Source organism: Tyto alba, unplaced genomic scaffold, assembly GCF_018691265.1.
Source record: "Tyto alba isolate M040663 unplaced genomic scaffold, T.alba_DEE_v4.0 Super-Scaffold_18, whole genome shotgun sequence".
NCBI lineage: Eukaryota > Metazoa > Chordata > Aves > Strigiformes > Tytonidae > Tyto > Tyto alba.
This window is the reverse complement of record NW_024881280.1, coordinates 24,652,100-24,671,223: the sequence shown is the minus strand read 5'-3', so window position 1 is coordinate 24,671,223 and position 19,124 is coordinate 24,652,100. Positions and strand designations below refer to the sequence as shown.

General features: G+C 42.6%; 1 protein-coding gene across 2 annotated transcripts in view; it reads left to right on the top strand.

The window, feature by feature from the left end:
* POMT2 (protein O-mannosyltransferase 2) overlaps positions 1-18,532 on the top strand; it is a 31,668-nt gene extending 13,136 nt beyond the window's left edge. Inside the window, exons 11-22 of one of the 2 annotated variants that reach the window (XR_006165144.1) lie at positions 751-823; positions 3,476-3,554; positions 4,334-4,485; positions 6,232-6,323; positions 7,422-7,498; positions 8,664-8,735; positions 8,948-9,007; positions 9,215-9,320; positions 11,201-11,341; positions 11,968-12,082; positions 12,615-12,838; positions 16,909-18,532. Coding sequence is in view for 1 of the 2 variants with exons in the window: in XM_042790915.1 (XP_042646849.1) it covers positions 751-823; positions 3,476-3,554; positions 4,334-4,485; positions 6,232-6,323; positions 7,422-7,498; positions 8,664-8,735; positions 8,948-9,007; positions 9,215-9,320; positions 11,201-11,341; positions 11,968-12,082; positions 12,615-12,720 (1,073 nt within the window). In the remaining variant the exon portion in view is untranslated. Of the gene's footprint in view, positions 1-750; positions 824-3,475; positions 3,555-4,333; positions 4,486-6,231; positions 6,324-7,421; positions 7,499-8,663; positions 8,736-8,947; positions 9,008-9,214; positions 9,321-11,200; positions 11,342-11,967; positions 12,083-12,614 lie in introns of both variants that reach the window. The other variant, XM_042790915.1, reaches the window with a different exon arrangement.
* Positions 18,533-19,124: the final 592 nt, after the last annotated feature.

Below are 19,124 nucleotides of genomic sequence, written 5' to 3'. Positions count from 1 at the left end.
CTACTGTGGTTTTGCTTTTTCTCCAGACTGTACAGCTGAAGTAAAAAAGCTTTTCTCAGCTGAAGGTTGTATTGACAACTTTCCAGCTAGGGAGAGTTGCAAATGACAGAGAGGAAATTAATCTGAACTCAGTTATTTTGTGGAATCTATTACTGTGGCTATGGGTCCTGGAGAAGTTGGGTCCTGGTACATTCTGATGCATTGTGTTCAGCTGATTTGCCTGGATGTTTGCTTGGGACAAGCTGTTAAAGTACTGAATGTGAAAATCTATGGTTTGTAGATGCATAGGTTGTTTGAGAATATCATATAGTATAGCTGAGGCATGTTCACTCTGGCAGCATTTCCTTTCTTCACCTGCAGCATGTGTATATAAGAATTAACAAGAACTGTATAAACAACAAAAAATGCTAATAACCTAGATATAACAAAACTATAATCACTGTTGCAAGAGTAATTTCATAGTTCATTAAATAAATATATATATGTATATATATATAGTTCTGGTGTTCAGTTAGCCTGACCAGGCATCCTCTTTATTTAAGGGCAGTATGTGCTGCCTGGGGCCATGTTCTTTGGATTAGCTCTTAGAGGTGGTCTTTAAACTAGAGCAGTGATTTACACCAGGCTTAGAGTCGACACAAATTAGTTTGCCTTGTATTGTCTACCTGAGACATGAGCATTCCTAGTAAACTTTTTAAGACTCTGATATGTTTGTCAGTGCACTGATATGATTAGTTTGCCTTGTTTCAGCAGATCTGTCAGACCCCTCAAGCCCTGTGGAGTTTGTGAGGCATGGAGATATTATTCGTCTGGAACATAAAGAGTAAGGATGATTTCTGGAATTTGAAGAGATTGCGTGATTGAATAGAATTGATGGAAGGTTTGTCCTGCTGGAGACCACATGGTTAGACCAGCACAATCTGGCTGTGTGACAGAGGTGTCTGCATTTCCAGTGTGGGCTTTGTGGGGTTTTTCTTCTACATTTTCTGTTTTGAAGGGTGTCTCTTAGATGGGAAACTTTTAACAGAACCACACAGCTTCATTAGAAATACCTACCTGTCATGGTTTAGGCCTGGTTGGCAGGCAACCACAATGCAGCAGCTTTCTCTCCCTTCCCCTCCGGCAATGAGAAGGGACAGAGAGCCAGACTTGGGGTTAGAGATAGGACTGGGATGGGGAAAAATTCCCCTTTATGATCACGAGCAAAAGGCAGACTCGTTAGGGGAAGAAAAAAAAGAACATACATTTATTACAGACACTAACAACACATAACAGAGTAGGACAGTGAGAAGCATTGCCACATCTTGAGAACACCTTCCCCCCACCCCTCCCTTCTTCCCGGGCTCAGCTCTGCTCCCGATATCTCTACCTCCTCCCCCAGTGGCGCAGGGGCAGGGAATGGGGGGTGCAGTCAGCACTGCCACTTCCCTTACATTCGGTGAGGGGAGTGTCCGGAGCTCGTTCCTCCTGCTCCATCGTGGTCCCCCTCTCACAGGAGACAGTCCTCCACAAACTTTCTCTGACTTGAATTCCTCCCGTGGGCCACAGCATTCCCCACACTGCTCCGTCGTGGGTCACTAACTCCCTCCGACTGGATTCCCTCCCACGGCTGCAGCCCTTCCCGAGCTGCTCCGGCGTGGGACTCCCCCGCATGCTGCAATCCTCCCAGCGCTGAATTACAGCAGCGGGGCTGCCTTTTCCCATGAGACCCCGGCCTTCTTCGGGCACAGAACCTTGATCATCTGAGCAGGAGCCACAGGCCATAAATCAATGTCTGCTCCACCGTAGATCTTCATGGGTGGCAGGGGGGGGCCACCCTGCCATCTCCCCACAGGATACAGCAGGGTCTCTGCTCCGGCACACCTCCCCCCTCCTTTCTTCCTCTGTTCTTCCACTGACCTAGGTGTTCATGCAGCTGCAGCAACTCCTCCTCACAAGTCCCACTGCCCGTCACCACGTCCCTTCTTAAATACGTTATCGCAGAGGCGCAGCTGATTGGCTCAATTTCCCAAACAGAAGTGGACCTGGCTTGGAGCTGGGGGAGCTTCGAGAAGCTTCTCACAGGGGGCTGCCCCAATAGCCCCCTCCCCTGCCACCAAAAAAACTCCACCACTCACTCAACCCAGGACACTACCTAAACAGTAGTGGGATTTGTTGAGCTGTGTGAGGTGCAATATAAAGGGTAACTCTTCTGTAAGTAAGCAAATTTAAAAACCCTCATTCTGTTGCTTGTCCTCACTCTCTTGAGTTTTCTAGGCAAATAGAGTGTGGGTTTTTTGGTCAGTGCACTTCAAGTATCCTGTTCCTATGTATATAGGCAGTATCTACACGCTGAAGTTCTCAACAGCACTGAAGTTCTCACAGCAGTGCAATGCTTTGAACAAAGATGTCGGCTGGTGCCTTCCCTCTCTGCAGGGAGTACCTGAGAGGAAGCAGGGGAACCTTAGTGGCTTGATGTTTAATCTTCATCTAGTCTAATGTTACTGTGCCACAATGCTCTGCGCTGTCGCAGCTTTGATTTCTTAACAGAAGTTCTGAACTTGTGAGTCTGGAAATCATGTCATATTGTATTCAGTAGTGCATGCTCGCAAATCATTGCTTAGGTTTCCAAAATTATTTTAAGATTTAAAAAAAAAAAAAAAAGTATCAGATATATGATAATGAAGGTGATAAAATGTTGATAAGGCAATACCGGTTAGGTCTTGATTGGGTCTCCAGAGTTGGGGGTGAAACTGCAGTGCTGTGGGAAAGACCCGGCAGAGAGGGTCCCTTGCCCCGCGTGGGCGGCGGGTTTCGGTGCAGATGAGCCGGGCTGGATGCAGCGGGGGGTGTTGGTGGGGGTGGTTGGTTGTCTGGGCAGGTTTATTAGGGACTGGCCAGGCCAGGGCCAGGTTTTGCTGGTCAGACTCAGCTCAGTCCCTGCCAGGGCAGGAGGCTATTTGTCTGCACCAGGTATGGCTGGTGTTGTTGGCGGCCACTGATGCCCCACTCAGTAAATCTGCCTGACTAAATGGTACAAGCTTTTCCCTCAAAAGCAAAACTCATAATCAAGAGAGGTCAGGATCTTGCTTGCTTCATGCAAGAGCAGGACTGCTAGTCCCACCTTTAATCTTCATTAAAAAGAAACAAACCAACCAAACAGAACCCAACAAAAATCACCCCCAGAAAATCCTACTCCAAATCAACAGTGTCTTTTCCACTTGAAGTTGGTGGATTGTAGCTTGAGGGCTTGATTTATTCATGCTGTCCTTCTCCAGCACTGCCCAGTGTGGCATAAGCTCAGAGTTGTGTGGTGGGAAGCAGCTGTTTCACTCTGTGGCCCCCATCGCTGTTAAGGCTGCATCCTGCCTTGCCCTTGGCTGGAATTCAGTGGGCAAAGCGCTGCAGCTCTCTGAATGGCACCATCCAAAGCTCTTATCACAAATTGACTGAGACATAAAAACAAAACAAGGTTTGACTTTTAATTTCATTTCAGAACTTCTAGAAATCTTCACAGTCACCAGCATGAGGCTCCCCTGACCAGGAAGCATTTTCAGGTCACTGGCTATGGAATAGTAAGTGAATGGCAAGATAAAACAAAAGCTCCCTTTGCAGAGAGTTCATACCATGCCAAGGCGATTTATTCTTGCTTTTTTACTTTGTTAACCAAGGTGATAGATGTGCATCTACCGTCCTGGAGAAAAAAATGATTTAGTATGAAACAGCTTATCTCATATTTAAGGTCTATTTAATGTGAACACAGACAAGAAAATAATTTAAGTTTTTACTGCCTATCTAGCTTTGGCAGTGTTCAACTCCAGAAATGCCAAACTGAGCAACCTTGAAGTTGCTCTGACAAGTATTATTTTATGTATTTGGCCTTGTCACTTAGACAAGTGCCTTTTTTTTTGACAGAATGATGACAGAATTTTGAATCATGAAAATGAAATCTGCTTTGGAGGCTGAATTTCCAAACGCAAGGGGCTGTTGCCTAAACCCCTTTTGTGAAGCAGCCAAGTTACCCCCATTTAAAATGTAACTCCAAGCCAGTCAAGTATGAATTGCAAGAAAAAAAACAAATTGAAGGTTGGCAAGATAAAAATGTATTTGTGAGTAGTTGCTCATGTCTAGAATGATCTCTTCCCAATAGGGAATCTCCTCTGTGAAGTCTGAGCAAGGGTAGCCTGGGCTCCTTTGTTTAGCTTTGCCACTATTAGAGTTTCAGAAGTTCCTATTTGCAGTGCTTTAATTCTGTAGGTCTAGATGTTTGGGGGTGTTTTTTTGTTGTTGGGTTTTTTTTTCTTTTTTTGTGGTGCTTTTGTCGTTTTTCTCCTATGATATGTTTACACGATAGAATGGAACAGGAGACTCCAATGATTTCTGGCGGATTGAAGTGGTGGGCAGAAAAGCTGGGAAGCTCATCAAAGTCCTACGGAGTCAGGTCCGGCTAACCCATGTGGCCACAGGGTGTATATTGGGCTCTTCTGGAAAGACTCTGCCAAAATGGTAAATAGCTTGTAATTCCCCTCCACCCCTGCAAGGCCTTGAGCTGACATGTTCCTTTGCTCAATGGTTCTTTTAAACTAATCAATAACTATGTTTCTTCCATTTCTTTGTCTTTAAAAGAATAAAAAAAAGTAAGTATCGGGTACTAAAAATATAACCAGAGGGGAAGATCTGGGTTAAGATTGTGCAGTCTGTTACAGTGGAGGTGTACAGCTCTGAAAAACGGTATCCCTTACTAAGAGATCCAAGAGTGGCATAGGCATAGATCTTGTCATCTGGTAAATCCAGAAGGGGATAACAGACGTGTTCTTCAAGGCCCATTTTATCCTTGGGGTTCACAAAAATTGCTAGAAACTGGGACAGTTCTTGCTGTTCTATACTATAATCCTCCAAATTTCTTGATATTAATCTATTTTGTGGTTGGAAGACCTTCTGCCATTTTTGCATGCAGCACCTGAAGTGAGGGCAACAGTAACAAGCTGCTGTTAGCAGGGCTCAGGATTTAATGTGTCCTTGAATTATATATCCTCATCATTAAAACGAGATATATGCAGAGACATCCAGACTAATGCCAAGCAAGCTGCTCTATCTGCAGAGCTGTAGAGTGGGATGCTAACACGGACCCTGGAGCGGCAGGCTGTGTGCTCATGTTGCTTCTGTTCCCAGAGCAGCCTCCATTACTGCTTGCTTAGGTTTCCTTTCACTGTGTTATGGCAAAAAGGGCTTCTAAGGAATCCTGTGGGTGTTGAATCATAGTGAGCACAGGCAGATACCTCTGGTGACTGCCTGGTCAGGAATGCAAGTGCCATTTAGAATTTTACCATTAAAACTGGGATTACGGGTAAATAAAGCAATTGTTGTTTTTTTTTTTTTTAAAATAAACCTCTGCCTCTGTCAACAGCATTTGAGAATGGGGATATTTTATTTTTCCCCCCAACAAAAACTTACCATGTGAGTGGGAGTTATTGCCACAAAATATTGATGACATTAAGGGCTGAGGGGAAAAAATACTTATTAATCGCAAATAAGGATGGTTAGAGTATATTGGATTTTATTTTATTTTATTAAGAATTTAAAGGGGAGTAATCACTGTCCGTCAGAGAATTAAGTGGTAATTAATTAATAGAATTAATTAATTAGGGGATTAATAGAATTAATTAATTAGTGGAGTTAAGTCAGGTAAGTGGTGATTGGTAGAAAATTCCTTATTAATCTGTCACATTACAGCAGGGTTTGATGCACTTTCTCCCAAAGCGTTTGATATGACCTGCTAGAAATAGGGTGACAGACTAAATGGATGGTCGATGGGATCCTCTAAAGTAATTTTTTTGTTTCTGTAATACAGTTGCTGTAGGCATGGATTGAATTAAATTAACAATGGTGATTTTATTTTGGACAGACTATAAAGATTGACTTGAAGTAGTTTCTAGTTGTCAATGTGCATCATCTTCAGAAATCCCACTGCTTATGTGTGGACCCAGGTTTTTTTAGTTTAGACACCCGAATTTAGAAATATGATTCAAATATTCAGTAGAATTTTGATGTTGGCCACCATGCAGATCTGTTTTGGTTTCTACATAGTGCTTAGAGCATGTAAGAGCGTGTTAGAATGCAGCTGCTGGGGTTGAGTGGTACGGTGGGTGTTATGGGGAAGTATAAAGTTAAATGGAAAAAAAATCAGATATGAACTGGAAATATTGAGTAATCTTTTGCGGGGTGTTGGCTAACTGTTCTGCTGTGCCTCAGGGGTTGGGAACAAGTGGAAGTCACCTGCACACCGTACCTGAAGGAGACTCCCAATTCTCTCTGGAACTTTGAAGATCACATTAACCCTAAGTGTAAGTCGTTTTTTTCCTTTTCCTTTGAGAGTGCATCTTGGCTTGCTGTTAAAGGAAGGGATGAGATATCAGATGGCAGGAACTGGCATTCAGTGTTTGGAGTTGGTGTGTTCTTTCCCAACTCAAGTGTGAACTTGCTGAATTTGTCCAGAGATGCATAGCCTTTTTCTACTTCACTGTTTGTACTGTAAGATGGTGATAATGCTTCAAGTGTAGTGGAAGTATAAAGACTTTTTAAAGGATTTTGAGATCTTCATGGGTAACAAGTGTGAAGATTTATAGGCACTGCAATACAGGCTGTTACTTTTAACATAATTGGTTTAATTGGGAATTATCGTTATTGATATGAGTATGTCATACATACTTTAATGATTTATTTTTTTAAAAAAAAGCTAGGATCCACCCTGTTCTGGTGTATTTTTTCCCTTCTCTTACCGGCAGCATGCTAAATAATGACTTTGCAGTACCACCAAGAAATGAATAGAAGTGTGACAGAGAACTAAATTTGCCAATAATGACAGATGGGCCTTGCAGCCTCATCCAGGAGTTAGATATGTGTCACAGCCTCATTTGGCCTGAATTATTTGGTACAATTTTCATCCCATGAATTGCAGATGACTCGGGCTGAGTTCTGAGTTAATAAAAAAACCGCTAGTGTTCTTCATCCTTTCAGAGAGACTGTATGCAAACCAAGAAGAGAGATCCTGATCTGTTGGCTTTGTAGAATTTCCTCTTCTGTTGTAATGTATTTTACATTCTTACACTCTTGGCTCACATATGGATAAACAGCAGCCTATGAACAATACATCTCTAATTTCAGTTAGAAGTACAGATCTGTTTATTTCATGGACTTTTATTTATTTCTATTGCTCCTGGAAGTAAAGGAAGAAATCTTGGAGTACATCAGTTGTGACATTCACTGGGGGATGCTTTTGACTGCAAAGCCTCTGTGTTTAGAATGTGAATAAATTGCATAGGGAATTAAAAGAGGTGCTAGAAGCAGATTTGTCACCAGAGGAGAGAGTTTAGTTTATTATGAAGGAGGCAAATAAAAGTAAACCATACAGACTTCTAATCTATTTTTCTCTTTTTCTAAAGTGCCCAATATCAGCCTGGATGTTTTGAAGCCCTCTTTTGCAGAAATTCTGCTAGAATCCCACATGGTTATGATCCGGGTAGGATATCATTAATTCTAGATCATAATTTCCTTCCTCCTTTCTCTTGCATCAAAAAGTGGCAGCATTTTCTGAGCTATTTGGGTGATGGCTGCAAGCTAGGGCAGAATTTACATGCCCCAGCAACCTACTTGAATTTATACTTAGAACAAGGGGTGGTCTTACAGCTAAGTTTCAAAAGTTTGGAAGCCTTGGGCTTCATGCCTGGGTCTGCTGTTGGTGTCATCTAGCTACAGCCTAGTTATGTAAGCCCTCCACTGCTGAAATTTGGCTCTGTAAAGGAGAATTGGAAATTTTCCCTACCCTGCTGGAAGGTTTTAAAGTTAGATTAATATTTCTGAGGCCAGGAGGATGTTACTGTGGTCAGGGTCAGGAAATTTAGCTAAACAGACACTTAGGAGAATAATAAATCTTTGGGTTGAAAATGGGAAACTAATTTTTTTGAAGTTCATCAAGGTGCTGTGTTTTCTGCTTTCCTCTTCCCTATTTATCCCTGAATACAAAAAAAGAGCTGGATTTAATATTTGCAAGGTGGATGGCTCTTGTGGTCCTTCCCCATGTTTGTTCCTTGTGCTATTGGCCACAGCCCTTTTGCTTCCAGATCCTCAATCCTTCGTCTGAAGAATGAGAAGTTACTATTTTGAGAAAGGAGTCTAAGGTTTTATTTGTTACTGTTTGTAAAGCTCTTCTCAGATTCTTAAGAGAAAGAAGGTAGTCAAGCAAATTATCATTAATGCTAAGCATTTCCATGGCAACCAGTGATAATGCTGTCTCAGGTAAGGAAGCACCTGCATGAGTTTCCATGGAAATAATATTTCCGAGGCTTTTTTTTCAGCGTGGAGGGAAACCTGTTGAAGTAGTCTCTTAATGAACAAAGGTCATGCTTATGCAACATGTGTCCTCAGTGACAGAAAAACTGGAGAAGAGAAATGAGAGATTACTGCCTCTAACAGTACCCAAAGAACATTTTCACTTGCACAGTAATATTAAAGCATTCATTGTCCTCATTGTGGCCATCTCCGGAAGATGATGTGTTTATGTAGTCAGAAAAAACAGCCTTCACTCAGGAAAAGTAGTTATGTATGTTTGTGTAACCAGCAATTTGTGGGCAGGCTTTTCCCAGGAGCTGCCTGCTCATTTATATCTTACCTTGACCTATCTGTAGGGAAACAGCGGACTCAAACCAAAGGACAATGAAGTTACATCCAAACCTTGGCACTGGCCCATAAACTACCAGGTATATTGATCAATACACCTTTCTTTCTGTTTTCAAGTGCTTTTGCTGTGCTTCTTGAAGCATAGCATCACTTAATTGCATTGAAGATGTTGTCAGCTTCATTTTGTAGCACCTGAGCTGCATGGATGGGAATTTCTCACCTTTGAGACACTGCAAAATACAAAGTGAACTGGTGGAAACCAATTTTACTCCCTTCTGGTCTGTTTCTTCAGGGCCTGCGTTTTTCTGGTGTCAATGAGACCGATTATCGGGTTTATTTGCTGGGAAACCCGGTAAGTTTGGAGTGGGAGGTTCCAAGCCAATGTCTTAGCAAATTTTATCTTAGTCTTGATTCTGCAGTGACAATGATTCTCTTCTTCCTCCTCCTTTTGTACTGTCTCTCTCATTGTACTCTTATGCTTGCATGTAGCTTTTCATTTCCTCTCACATGGGCATGTCCAACCTAGAGTCCTGAATCTTTCTTTTTTTTTCCTATGTAGGTGATTTGGTGGCTAAATCTGGTCACTATTGGGTTATATCTTCTGATAACAGTTTCCACTGCAGTGGCCCTGAAGAGAGGTGTCCAGCTGACATCTGAACTCAAAGGTGAGGCCAGTCTTCCTGTCTCGGCTGCACTATAGAATCCCTATTATAACATCCTGGTTTCCTGATACAGGAGAGCTCATCTTAGGACTCCTGTATTAAAAAAATCTTTTTTCATATTGTATTAAAGCCCTGGGAGTTGAAGAAAAAACACTCAAGGCAGCTGTATGTACAAAACACTAAGCTATATAGTGCCTTGAAAGTGTAGCACCGAATGATGTGACTGTTAACAAAGGGTTCCATACTAGAAATAACCACTCTGATGGGCAAATTTTGCTTTTTGCATGGCAGACCATTCCTGATGAGCTGCCAAATTTCCTAAGCCTGTAACACTTGATCAGAAATCCTCAAGTCAGCAAAGGTCCTGAGACACCTACTTAGCCAAAGAGAAGAGCTCTGGAAGTGACTCACAGGCAGGAGATGTGATCAGTGGCTCCTCAAAAGTCTTGCCACTCCTTTGCTGGAGATTTCAGAGCTGGCCTGGATATAAACTGTCATCTTAAGGTGATCCAGAGAGAGGAGTGTCAGTAGGCTTTTGCTACTTTGTTTTTTTGCAGGAGGCAAGGGTTTGGATTAGTCAGTAGCTCACATGCCACCTCTGCTTTGCAAATGATCGCTCAGCCTAGCATAGGAGTTGCTTATGAACTGCTTAAGAGCCAAGGTGTTGGCCACGATTGCTTTCAGTTACGTTGATTCCTGCAGCTCAGAAATGACCAGATGTTTATCTATTGGAAAGACTATATTTGGTCCGGACATACCAGTAAGAGAAAGTGATAAAATGTATGTCAGGGAAACCTTCCTGATGCAGAGATCTACCAGTCTCATGGTTTTTAGCTTGTTCTGCTTTGCAGGCTTCCACGGTGTTGTTTCCTAGTAGAGATACTTACCCCACACGTTACTGATAATAGGCTTCCTTTCCGTAAATGCCTTTTGCAGGCACCTTAAAAGTGTGTGGATGGGAGGACTTGGTGTGCCGAGGGTGGGAAACCACTGGGCTCAGGTTATTGAGCAATGTCAACAACAAAAAGAGTGGGAGCTTCATATCTCAAATAGTTTAATAGTAAACAGGACAGATCTTCAACAGAAATACTGCAAGGAGCTCCCTGTATTGGCTGTAAGGGAGACAGACCAGTTGGATCAGTGCCCTGCTCCCAAGCTCTGCATGTGCTCTGTACTACTGTAGTGTGCATGGTGTTTTGAAATGAGAAATGTTTCCTGATATTTATGCAAAGCAAATGACAAATGCAAGAGATGCAGTGATCCTTTATTATGTCCAATTCCAAGGTTACAGAGCTTTTCACAAACCCTAATAAGTCATGCATTGGTCTTTCCAGTTTATACCAGCGGTTGCTTCATTTTGTAGATCTCTGTGTGGGATATGAATTCTAAAATGTGATGTAAAACTATTCAATTACATAGTACGTTAATTGGCTAAGCTGCATGCAGACAGCAGAGCTCTCAGTCCCTTCCCCAGGTTCTAAAAGTTAGGCAATGTTTCTTTCCAGGAAAGGCTGGCAGAGCGATCATCTGGATGGCTTGTAGTCTCATTGCAGAGAGAATTAAAAAGCATCAGAAACTGGAATGACCTAATTAGTCTTATGTACATCCTAAGAATCTGCAAGTTTAGTCTTAACATAGAGCAGCCTCCTCTCAGTCCCTTGAGACTTATGCCTTTGTATATATTTTTCTGATAGCTGTTCTCCTGAGAAGTGTTTGTATGTTTATAAAGAATGCAGCTAGGATGTTGAAGAGGCTTGGAGCAATTTCAAACCATGGCATGACTTCCTGCAAAGATCATTTCTGTTGAGTTAGTGTGATAAGGTTTGCAGATAGGAACTGTAGTTGAGTTTTGCTCTGCTGAAGCTTGTTTATTTGTGTTCCAGAACTGTCCAGAGTTGTGCTACGTGGTGGAGGGCAGATCACGCTGGGCTGGCTCCTTCATTACCTCCCCTTTTTTATGATGGGACGAGTTCTTTACTTTCACCACTACTTTCCTGCCATGCTTTTTTCCAGCATGCTGACAGGTAAATACTAGAGTGTGTAAGAAGACAAGGAAGGGAAACAGGTGAAATTCTGTTAAATGGAATGTTTTCAGCCTAAACAGTTGTGGGGTTTTTTGATAGGTTTTCTGCTTGCTTGTGCGAACTGCTTGAAAACATTGACTAATTCAGAATGTTTCCCACAAAGCAGCTTGCAGTGACAAATTATCTTTTTTTGTTACCACCCTTAAAGAGGCAGTCATGTCTAGTGCTTAGGGCATTTAAATTTAGAGGTGTGATTCCTATTCTTTGCTGTTTCACTGTTCTTATTTATGCTTTTATACACGTTACTCCCCTTTGTTTTCTGCCCCCACTTTTCTGTTGTGTCTGTTTATAATTCAGTCTTGGTGGTTTTTCTTGTGATTTTGTACCGGTGTAACATCTGGGACCCAGATCTCTTTTGCATTTATTCAAATGAAAGGTAGGAAAAAAGAACCTTCTGCTGCCTCAGAACAATCCCTATAGTTCTGAAGGTTACCAATGTAAATTCATTTAAAATTGACACGGTTTTCTGGTGTTAACAGAACTTTGTCAGCCTGGTCTATGACTGAGTGTAACAGTTTTGTTCTTTGGTCTCTGCGTTGCTCCTGACTTCTAAGTATTCCTTCTAGGGATCACTTGGGACACACTGCTGAAGTTCTGTGCTGGGTTCTTGTCACCCAGCACTACAGCTAAAAAAGTATATGGAGGCGGGTTCCTGGCACTGGTTCTGCTCATCTTGTACAGGTGAGTGCTGAAAGCTGAACTTTTCCTGAATGTCACTATCTCAATGGAAACCTTACTTCCTGCTTATTAGCCTTAACCTTTGTCTCTGCCTATTTTCTCTGCTGAACTTGCCAGACATCATCAAGCCCAATCCTAAACCCTCAAATTTGATTAATTTCAGCATCTGTCCCAGTAATGCATTCTTTCTGTTGCAAGGAATCTTTCATTTATCCCAACACATGGTGGTTTCTGATTCTAGTTCCAATGCTAGATGGTGCCAGATCCTTCAAATACAGGCAAATTCTTCATTGCTGTAGGTTTTCTCAGCTGGCTTCTCTGCAGAGCTGTTCCTTGCTAAGAGAAAATACCACCTGTGATAAAACTGTGTACTATGTATATATTGTGTTCAACAGAGATTAGAAGTTCCCCAGTGGAGCTTAGAGCAGCCCAAAAACAAAGGTCCCATAGGACATATGTATGGACTAATCTGCAGCAATGTTCCTGGGACAGAAAGCTGTGCACTCCCTGATGGGCCTTTGGTTTCTTTCCACAGCTTCTACCTCTTCCATCCTCTGTCCTACGGGATGATAGGACCCATGGCCTCTGACCCTAGCAGCCCCATGGCAGGGCTCCGGTGGATGGACTCCTGGGAGTTCTAGAGCCAGCAAAGGGAGCCTGGCAACAGCGGATGAGAAACATGAGATCTGCTGCATGTCAGGCTGATTCTGGTGCTTCGGAGACATGTGACTGTAAAATGCCCTCCCTGGAGAGCTCTGGGTATAGTAGCCCTATTGCATTGGCATTTGTTTGCACTGCCTGTATTGGAAGATGCAGAGGATGACCGTGACTCTCTTAAAAAGATTAATGTCCTGAATGCTCTAGGTTATATTCCTGGGCAACTGGCTGCTTAAATCAATTATTTTGAGCAATATATATCAGTCAAACAGCAGTGGCATTCCAGCAGTCAGATCAGTACAAGTTGGAGGCTGTGTGTAGTTGCATGTTCGTGTGTGTGTGTGTGTGTGTGTCTTCCTTCTTGTAATCTAAGCACCATTATGGTTTGAGAACCAGACAGTGTAAGACTTTGAGACCTACATCATGATTAACAACCTTTCTTATGATGAGGTTTTTGAAAGCTTCATGTAAGTATCTGGGGACTTCCATTTTACTCTGCCCTGGCTGTCTGTGTGTTTTTTTGTTCTGACCCTGAATTTTTAGAATTTGACTGAAAGGGGTCTGCTTGAAATCTTCTGAGCCACTGTGCCTTGCCTGTCTTCCAGGCTGTCTGCAGACAGATGAGACGGAGATTGTTTATCCCTGTATACTGCCTTGCTTTCTGGTCACCTTTAATCATTTATAACAGTCACCTAGCAGGCCTGTGCTCAGAGCCAGACTGTTCCAGCTCAGCACTTTGTAGCTGTTTTGCAGTTCTGTCTGAAACTGCTAAGGAAATTACAGTGGAAATAGCAGGTGATTTATTTTCTGCCCCAATATGCTGTGAAGACCAGCTTCTTGAGGGTGTATTAGAGACCAAAATGATGGCTTGGAAATTTTACAGGCAGCTGTCATTTGTCTTTTGATCCTAGCTATTCCAGTGCCAGTACCTGTACTTTTAGGCTGAAGGCTTCATCTTAATGAATGTGGCACCTGCAAAACTGGCTGTCAGTGCCACGGTATCTGCTCGCCGTATTCCAGTATTGATCAAGCTCCCTCTCATAACTGGCTGAAATCAAATTACTGTATTGAAGGAAATGTGAGGCCTGGCAAAAATTCCTTGCCTTTTAAGTGTCAAGAGCCATTGGATGTTGAATCCACCCCTTCCAAGAAAGCGGAATTCTGTTTAGCACGTGCCTTTCTCCTGTGTTAGGTCTATTTTTGTAAATGTTTCTTTTATTCCATTTCCTACTCTTCACCTGATTTCAATTTCTTGTTACAGTTCAAGGTTGTTACTTTGTAGCACCCAACATGAATGACATTTAGACCCCCAGCTGTGTTCCTGTCTCAGGAAGTAGTATTTGCAGAACTCTTGTGTGTATGTTTCAATGAACTCAAGCCTTTCAGAGTTCTTGCTCTGCTTCTCATCCTTGCATCAAAATTACAGGTACAGGGAGAGCAGCAGGTGAGCGTGTCTATCTTTAAGCATGGATCGTGCATTCATTTCTCTTACCAAACCTTGATTTCTAATGTATTTCCTACAACACAGGAGGGCTGCATTAACGTCGTTTTTCTGTGTGGGGGACTGAGTCCAGTCAGACTTGCTTTCATTCCTCTTCAACAGAGATCCATAGCATTGTTCAGTCAGGCAGCCACTTGCTATTGTAGGGCTCTGGCTTGGTATGTCACATCTCTCTCCAGAACCTGACTCCTATCGACACTAACTCAGATGGTATGGACCTATGCTTTTGATTCTAAAGGTTTTGAGTTAATCACCTGCTGGTAATACATGGTGGGAAGTCATTGCACTAATTAGCTGCTGGGCTTGATGATTCTTTTCCACTTGCTATTGCAGGAAGTGCTCCCACCTGCATGAGCCAGGGGTTCGCAGAGGTGATATATCTGTAAGATAGATGAGGGAGAGGGCTGCAAAATTCTTCAGATCCTGCTTGATCTGACAGCAGCTGTGAATTGTTAACTGTTGGCAATGTGGCAGGCAGAGAGTGCAGTGCTGCCTTTGTAGCAATGTGATTCAGCATCTTCTACTCTTGGTGTGATTATTGGCTTAATACCTTGCTGTCCTGAATATGAGCTTTCCCTAAGGCAGTCCCATTGCCATGGGGAGGATTTGCCAGAAGAGCTGATAAAAGCCATGATTTAAAGTGGAGGGGTTTTTCCAGCACGTACACTTGCCGTTAACATTAATAGCAAAAAATCCTAAGGAACTTGTGAGTGTTTTGGAGTGACAGTTTCTAACACTTTATTCATCCAACTAAATCTGTGGGAAAGCAAAAATCAACTCAGTAACCTTGGTTACTTCAGTTATTATGAAGGGGTCAGCTTTGTAGGAGTTGCCTGAGAAGATGACCCCATGTGTTCCTTGTCCAGGATCCCTCTATCCTTTCTTCCTAATCTTTTGGGTGGGGATTGGTGACTGAGTTTGGGGATTGGCCAGCTGAAGGTGGCAAACGTTATGCTCCCATCCCACCTTCCTGTGTACAAGTCCAGATTCTCTTTAAGTACAGCAAAGTATTTATTTTTCTTTAGGACTACCATTCCAGAAATCCTCTGAGAGCACAGGACTGGAGTTGAGACTAATCTATTTCTTAGGCTGTGTGTGTGTGCTGGTAAGAGGTTGAAGGCATGCAGTAGAAAAAAAAAAAATCTAGCTCTTCCACAAGAGGGAGCAACCTCCAGCAGAATCTTTTTTTTTTTTTTTTTTTTTTTAATCTGGAGTTAAAAGTATTAAAAGGCCTACATTTGAAGACTAGAGGGCAGACATTTCCTCTGCACCCTCTGGACTCCCAAGGGTTGGGTCTTCAAATAAGTATAAATTGATGTTGCTCTGTTTTCTTTCAGGAGAAAAATACTGAAAAAATATTTTAGTTAGAATTTGACCTTCAGTATTTTCTGCTCAAAACAAAACCTGTCAGGCCATAGCTGGAACATAATAGTAACCAATATTTAGTGAGGTCAATAAAATACAGTAATTTGGATTCCCTTACTGACTCCAACTTAAAATGTCTGAGGAGTGCAGATGTGAGGCAATGGGTGCAGGGCACTCTTTGTGTTCTGAATGGAATTTGGGCTGCTTCAGTTTCTCTATTTGTGCTTGTGGAATGAGTTCAGGTTCATTCTGAGGACTGCTTATTAGTTCTCTTCCCCGTCATGTGGAAAATAGCTAACAGTGCTTTCTGAGGCCAGAAGATGCTGTTCTCTGGAACAGCTGCTTTCTTTGAACTTTGCTTGCAGGGCTTCTTTTGTCACTGGCAAAGGATTTCATCAAACTATATCTGTGGATTCAAATCACAAAAAGCTGCAGGCTGCCACATTCCCTGCTTCAAATTCTTTTTTATGTGTAAACTCTGTTTTCACCTCTTCAGTCTTTGGAGGATAGATAAAAGGCCTCCAGGCTCATCTAGCTTCATCCTAGACAATCCATCCATCCTAAAAGATTTCTGTTAACAGTCGCTTCAGGACTCTGATGCGCACACATCTTTTCCAGCAGCGGGGACTGACCTATTTCCAGGAACTGGACCACTCATGCTATGAGACAGATGTGACCGTGAGGAGGATTTGAATGGAGATTTCTGTGCCAAGGTTGCCCCTCGTCCAGGTGGAGGACTTTGTGTCGTGTGCTGCTTACCAGCATCATTCGCAGCCCTGTGGGTGGGAGAGCCACCACCACTCTCTCTTCTGCAGTTTTCTTTTTCCGTCTTGATTGGAAGGGCTTATTGATGCACCCAGGGCATTGACAGGATCTACCTTTTTATATCTCCTTCCTTCCTTCTGCTTCTTCAAGTATGCCCAAACTATGGGACATGCCTTTGCTTCTCCTCCAGTTTTTAGGCTGTGTATCCATTTCTCACCGGTGCCTGAACAAGGGGTAGGATAGGACACCTCTTAGTATCCTGAGTGGATGAATACCAGTCACATGCACTGAGAGCAAAACCAGAACCTTGTTATGGAAAGGTAAACGAATGTGTTATTTGGCAGTTCCCTCCTGTATCCTTCTGGGAATCATTTTCAAGGGACTTGAGAGTGAACCAGCTGTCAACATAGAAACAGGCATTTACCTGAAATTCTGCATTGCCATGCTTACCGCTTCCCTTCCAGAGGCTGCGCCTCTGTGTCTTACCCTCTGGCTTGGCACTCTGCGCACAAATACCATTATAACACTGTTTCTTCCTCAGGATCCTGCTGGCAATGTGAAAATCTCCTTAGCACTGCCCTGTGCCTCCGCCAGCTGGGGAATATAGGTAAGATTTTTTTTTTTTCCCCTTTACAGCGAGTGACCTCACACATTGGCAAGTGTTGTCATGAAAGCAAAAACGTGTGGACTGTTAGAACATCATAAGGCTCTTTCCTGCTGGGAAAGGCAGGCTGAGGATAAGAACACCATCTCCGCAGCACACTCACTGTCTTCGGGGGGCTGTGGGCTGCAAGCAGTCAGGACAGAAAATTGTCTCCGTCTTCTTTAAAATACTAAGACCTTGGTTGCATGGTTGGTTGTGAGTTGCTTTACTTCTTAAACTCCCTTATGCTCCTTACTTGAATTCAAGGGCTATGATTGTCACAGGTAATATCTGAGGTAGGGGACATACTAGTACAGAAACCACTCCTGCTGAATTTGTAACTGGTCTGACAACTTCGTCAAGTGAGTTTATTGTGTTTTACAAGAGGTGCTGTGTAGACCCATCCTTGGAGAACTTGTCCCTGACTGAGCAAGAGATTGGAGCTACAGTGAGAATGGGTTCTTTTGTAATTCTGTCCTAGATTCTGAACCTTTCTTACTAATGCTGCATATGTATGTGTGCACATATGCATCTGTCCATGAACTGAATGTCTTCTAACTAAGGTGTAATCACTGCACCATACAGTGTGGATGGGAGAATGTTCACTTGAGCTATAAATGTATTTTGTATAGGAGATCATGGAAAATGAGGTAGAATTTGGAATTTAATTTTGTAATAAATACCTCTTCTTTCAAGCACTCTCTTTGCCTCTAGATCTTGGGCTGGGTTTTTTTCCCCCTTTCCTCTCTCCCTCACATGCACACTTGAAGTAGCAACATGAATTTTAAATGGACCCGTTGGGGAGTTTGGTCCAGGACAATAGTGATCCACATCAGCTTTTAGCACACAAATGTTGCTAGACTGCAATTCTAGGAGGTCAGGTTTTGCTGCAGTCCAAGCGATGTGCTGACAAGCACAGCAGGAAGTGAAACCGGTGCGTTTGGATGAGAATAAAGTACTGTTTGTTGAAGCCAGTTTATTCCTTCATGTTAAAGATGTGTTAAAATATAAATGTGTATAGTATGTCAGGTTTAATGGGTATATTCATCAAGCTTTTGGTAGGTTGCCTATGAACACTTCATTTGACAGATAAAGCACTTTATTCAGGAATCCAACATTTTTCTGTAAGTCATTCTTACGTTGAGTGTGTAGTATCCATAACGTCAGACTGATGCACAGTTTTGTACAAATGAGGTCCTTGCTGTGAACTAAATGTGGGAGTCTATAATGAAGCTGCAACGCTGTAAATCAGAATCTGGCTCTACACCAGACCATAATGACAGGGCAGCGTATGCTCTTGTGTACAGTGTCACAAGGGGTTGCCATCCTTGGGGTGGAACTAGATGGGGAAAATCAAAATACAGCCTTCTTATTTGGGGCTACTCATTGATGACCAGATCAGTTCTGGAGGAGAACCAACCAGTCTGCTCAGACATGTTCCAAGGGCTGCTAAAGAAAAGCTGGGACAGATAGAAACTGGACAAGGTGATACAAGAGGCTAATAAATGGTTACTGAAAAGCCTATTGGAATCTTGTATTGCTTTAGAAAGTGCAAGTTGATCTTTGGATGTTGTCTGATCAGGGCTGTCGTTCTGGAAGGAAGGATTGCTGATACAAAAGCTGTGTTAGAATGTAGGGAGATGACTGTAAGGAAAAGACATGAAGGATTGTTCAGAAAATGCTGATAATATCTGAAGTAAAACTACTTCTCGCTGCCCTCTATAAACAAAGAATGGCTTCTTTCTGCAGGTAAGTGATCTCATATGGGTGGACACTGGTAACTGATTCCATTTGCATTTGATTTGAACCTGCCAGGTTTCTAGGCTTCTAAATTCCACCCATCATCCTGTTAATGAGGCTTTTTTATAACCCGGTGTTTTAATACAGATTTTGTGCTCTGTCTTCAAGCCGCTGCTTAATCCTCCTTTTGCTAGCCAAATAGAAACTTTCAATGCAAGTTACTTTCTCTAGACCTCACTCTCCTGTGCCTATTTTCTCATTTTTTTTGGATTACCCATGTGGTTCCCAAACTGTATACTGTCGTCCAACATCAGTCTCCCCAATTCCGTATGCTGAAGTAAATCTTCATTGCTCCTACCACTGCTTCCTAGTTT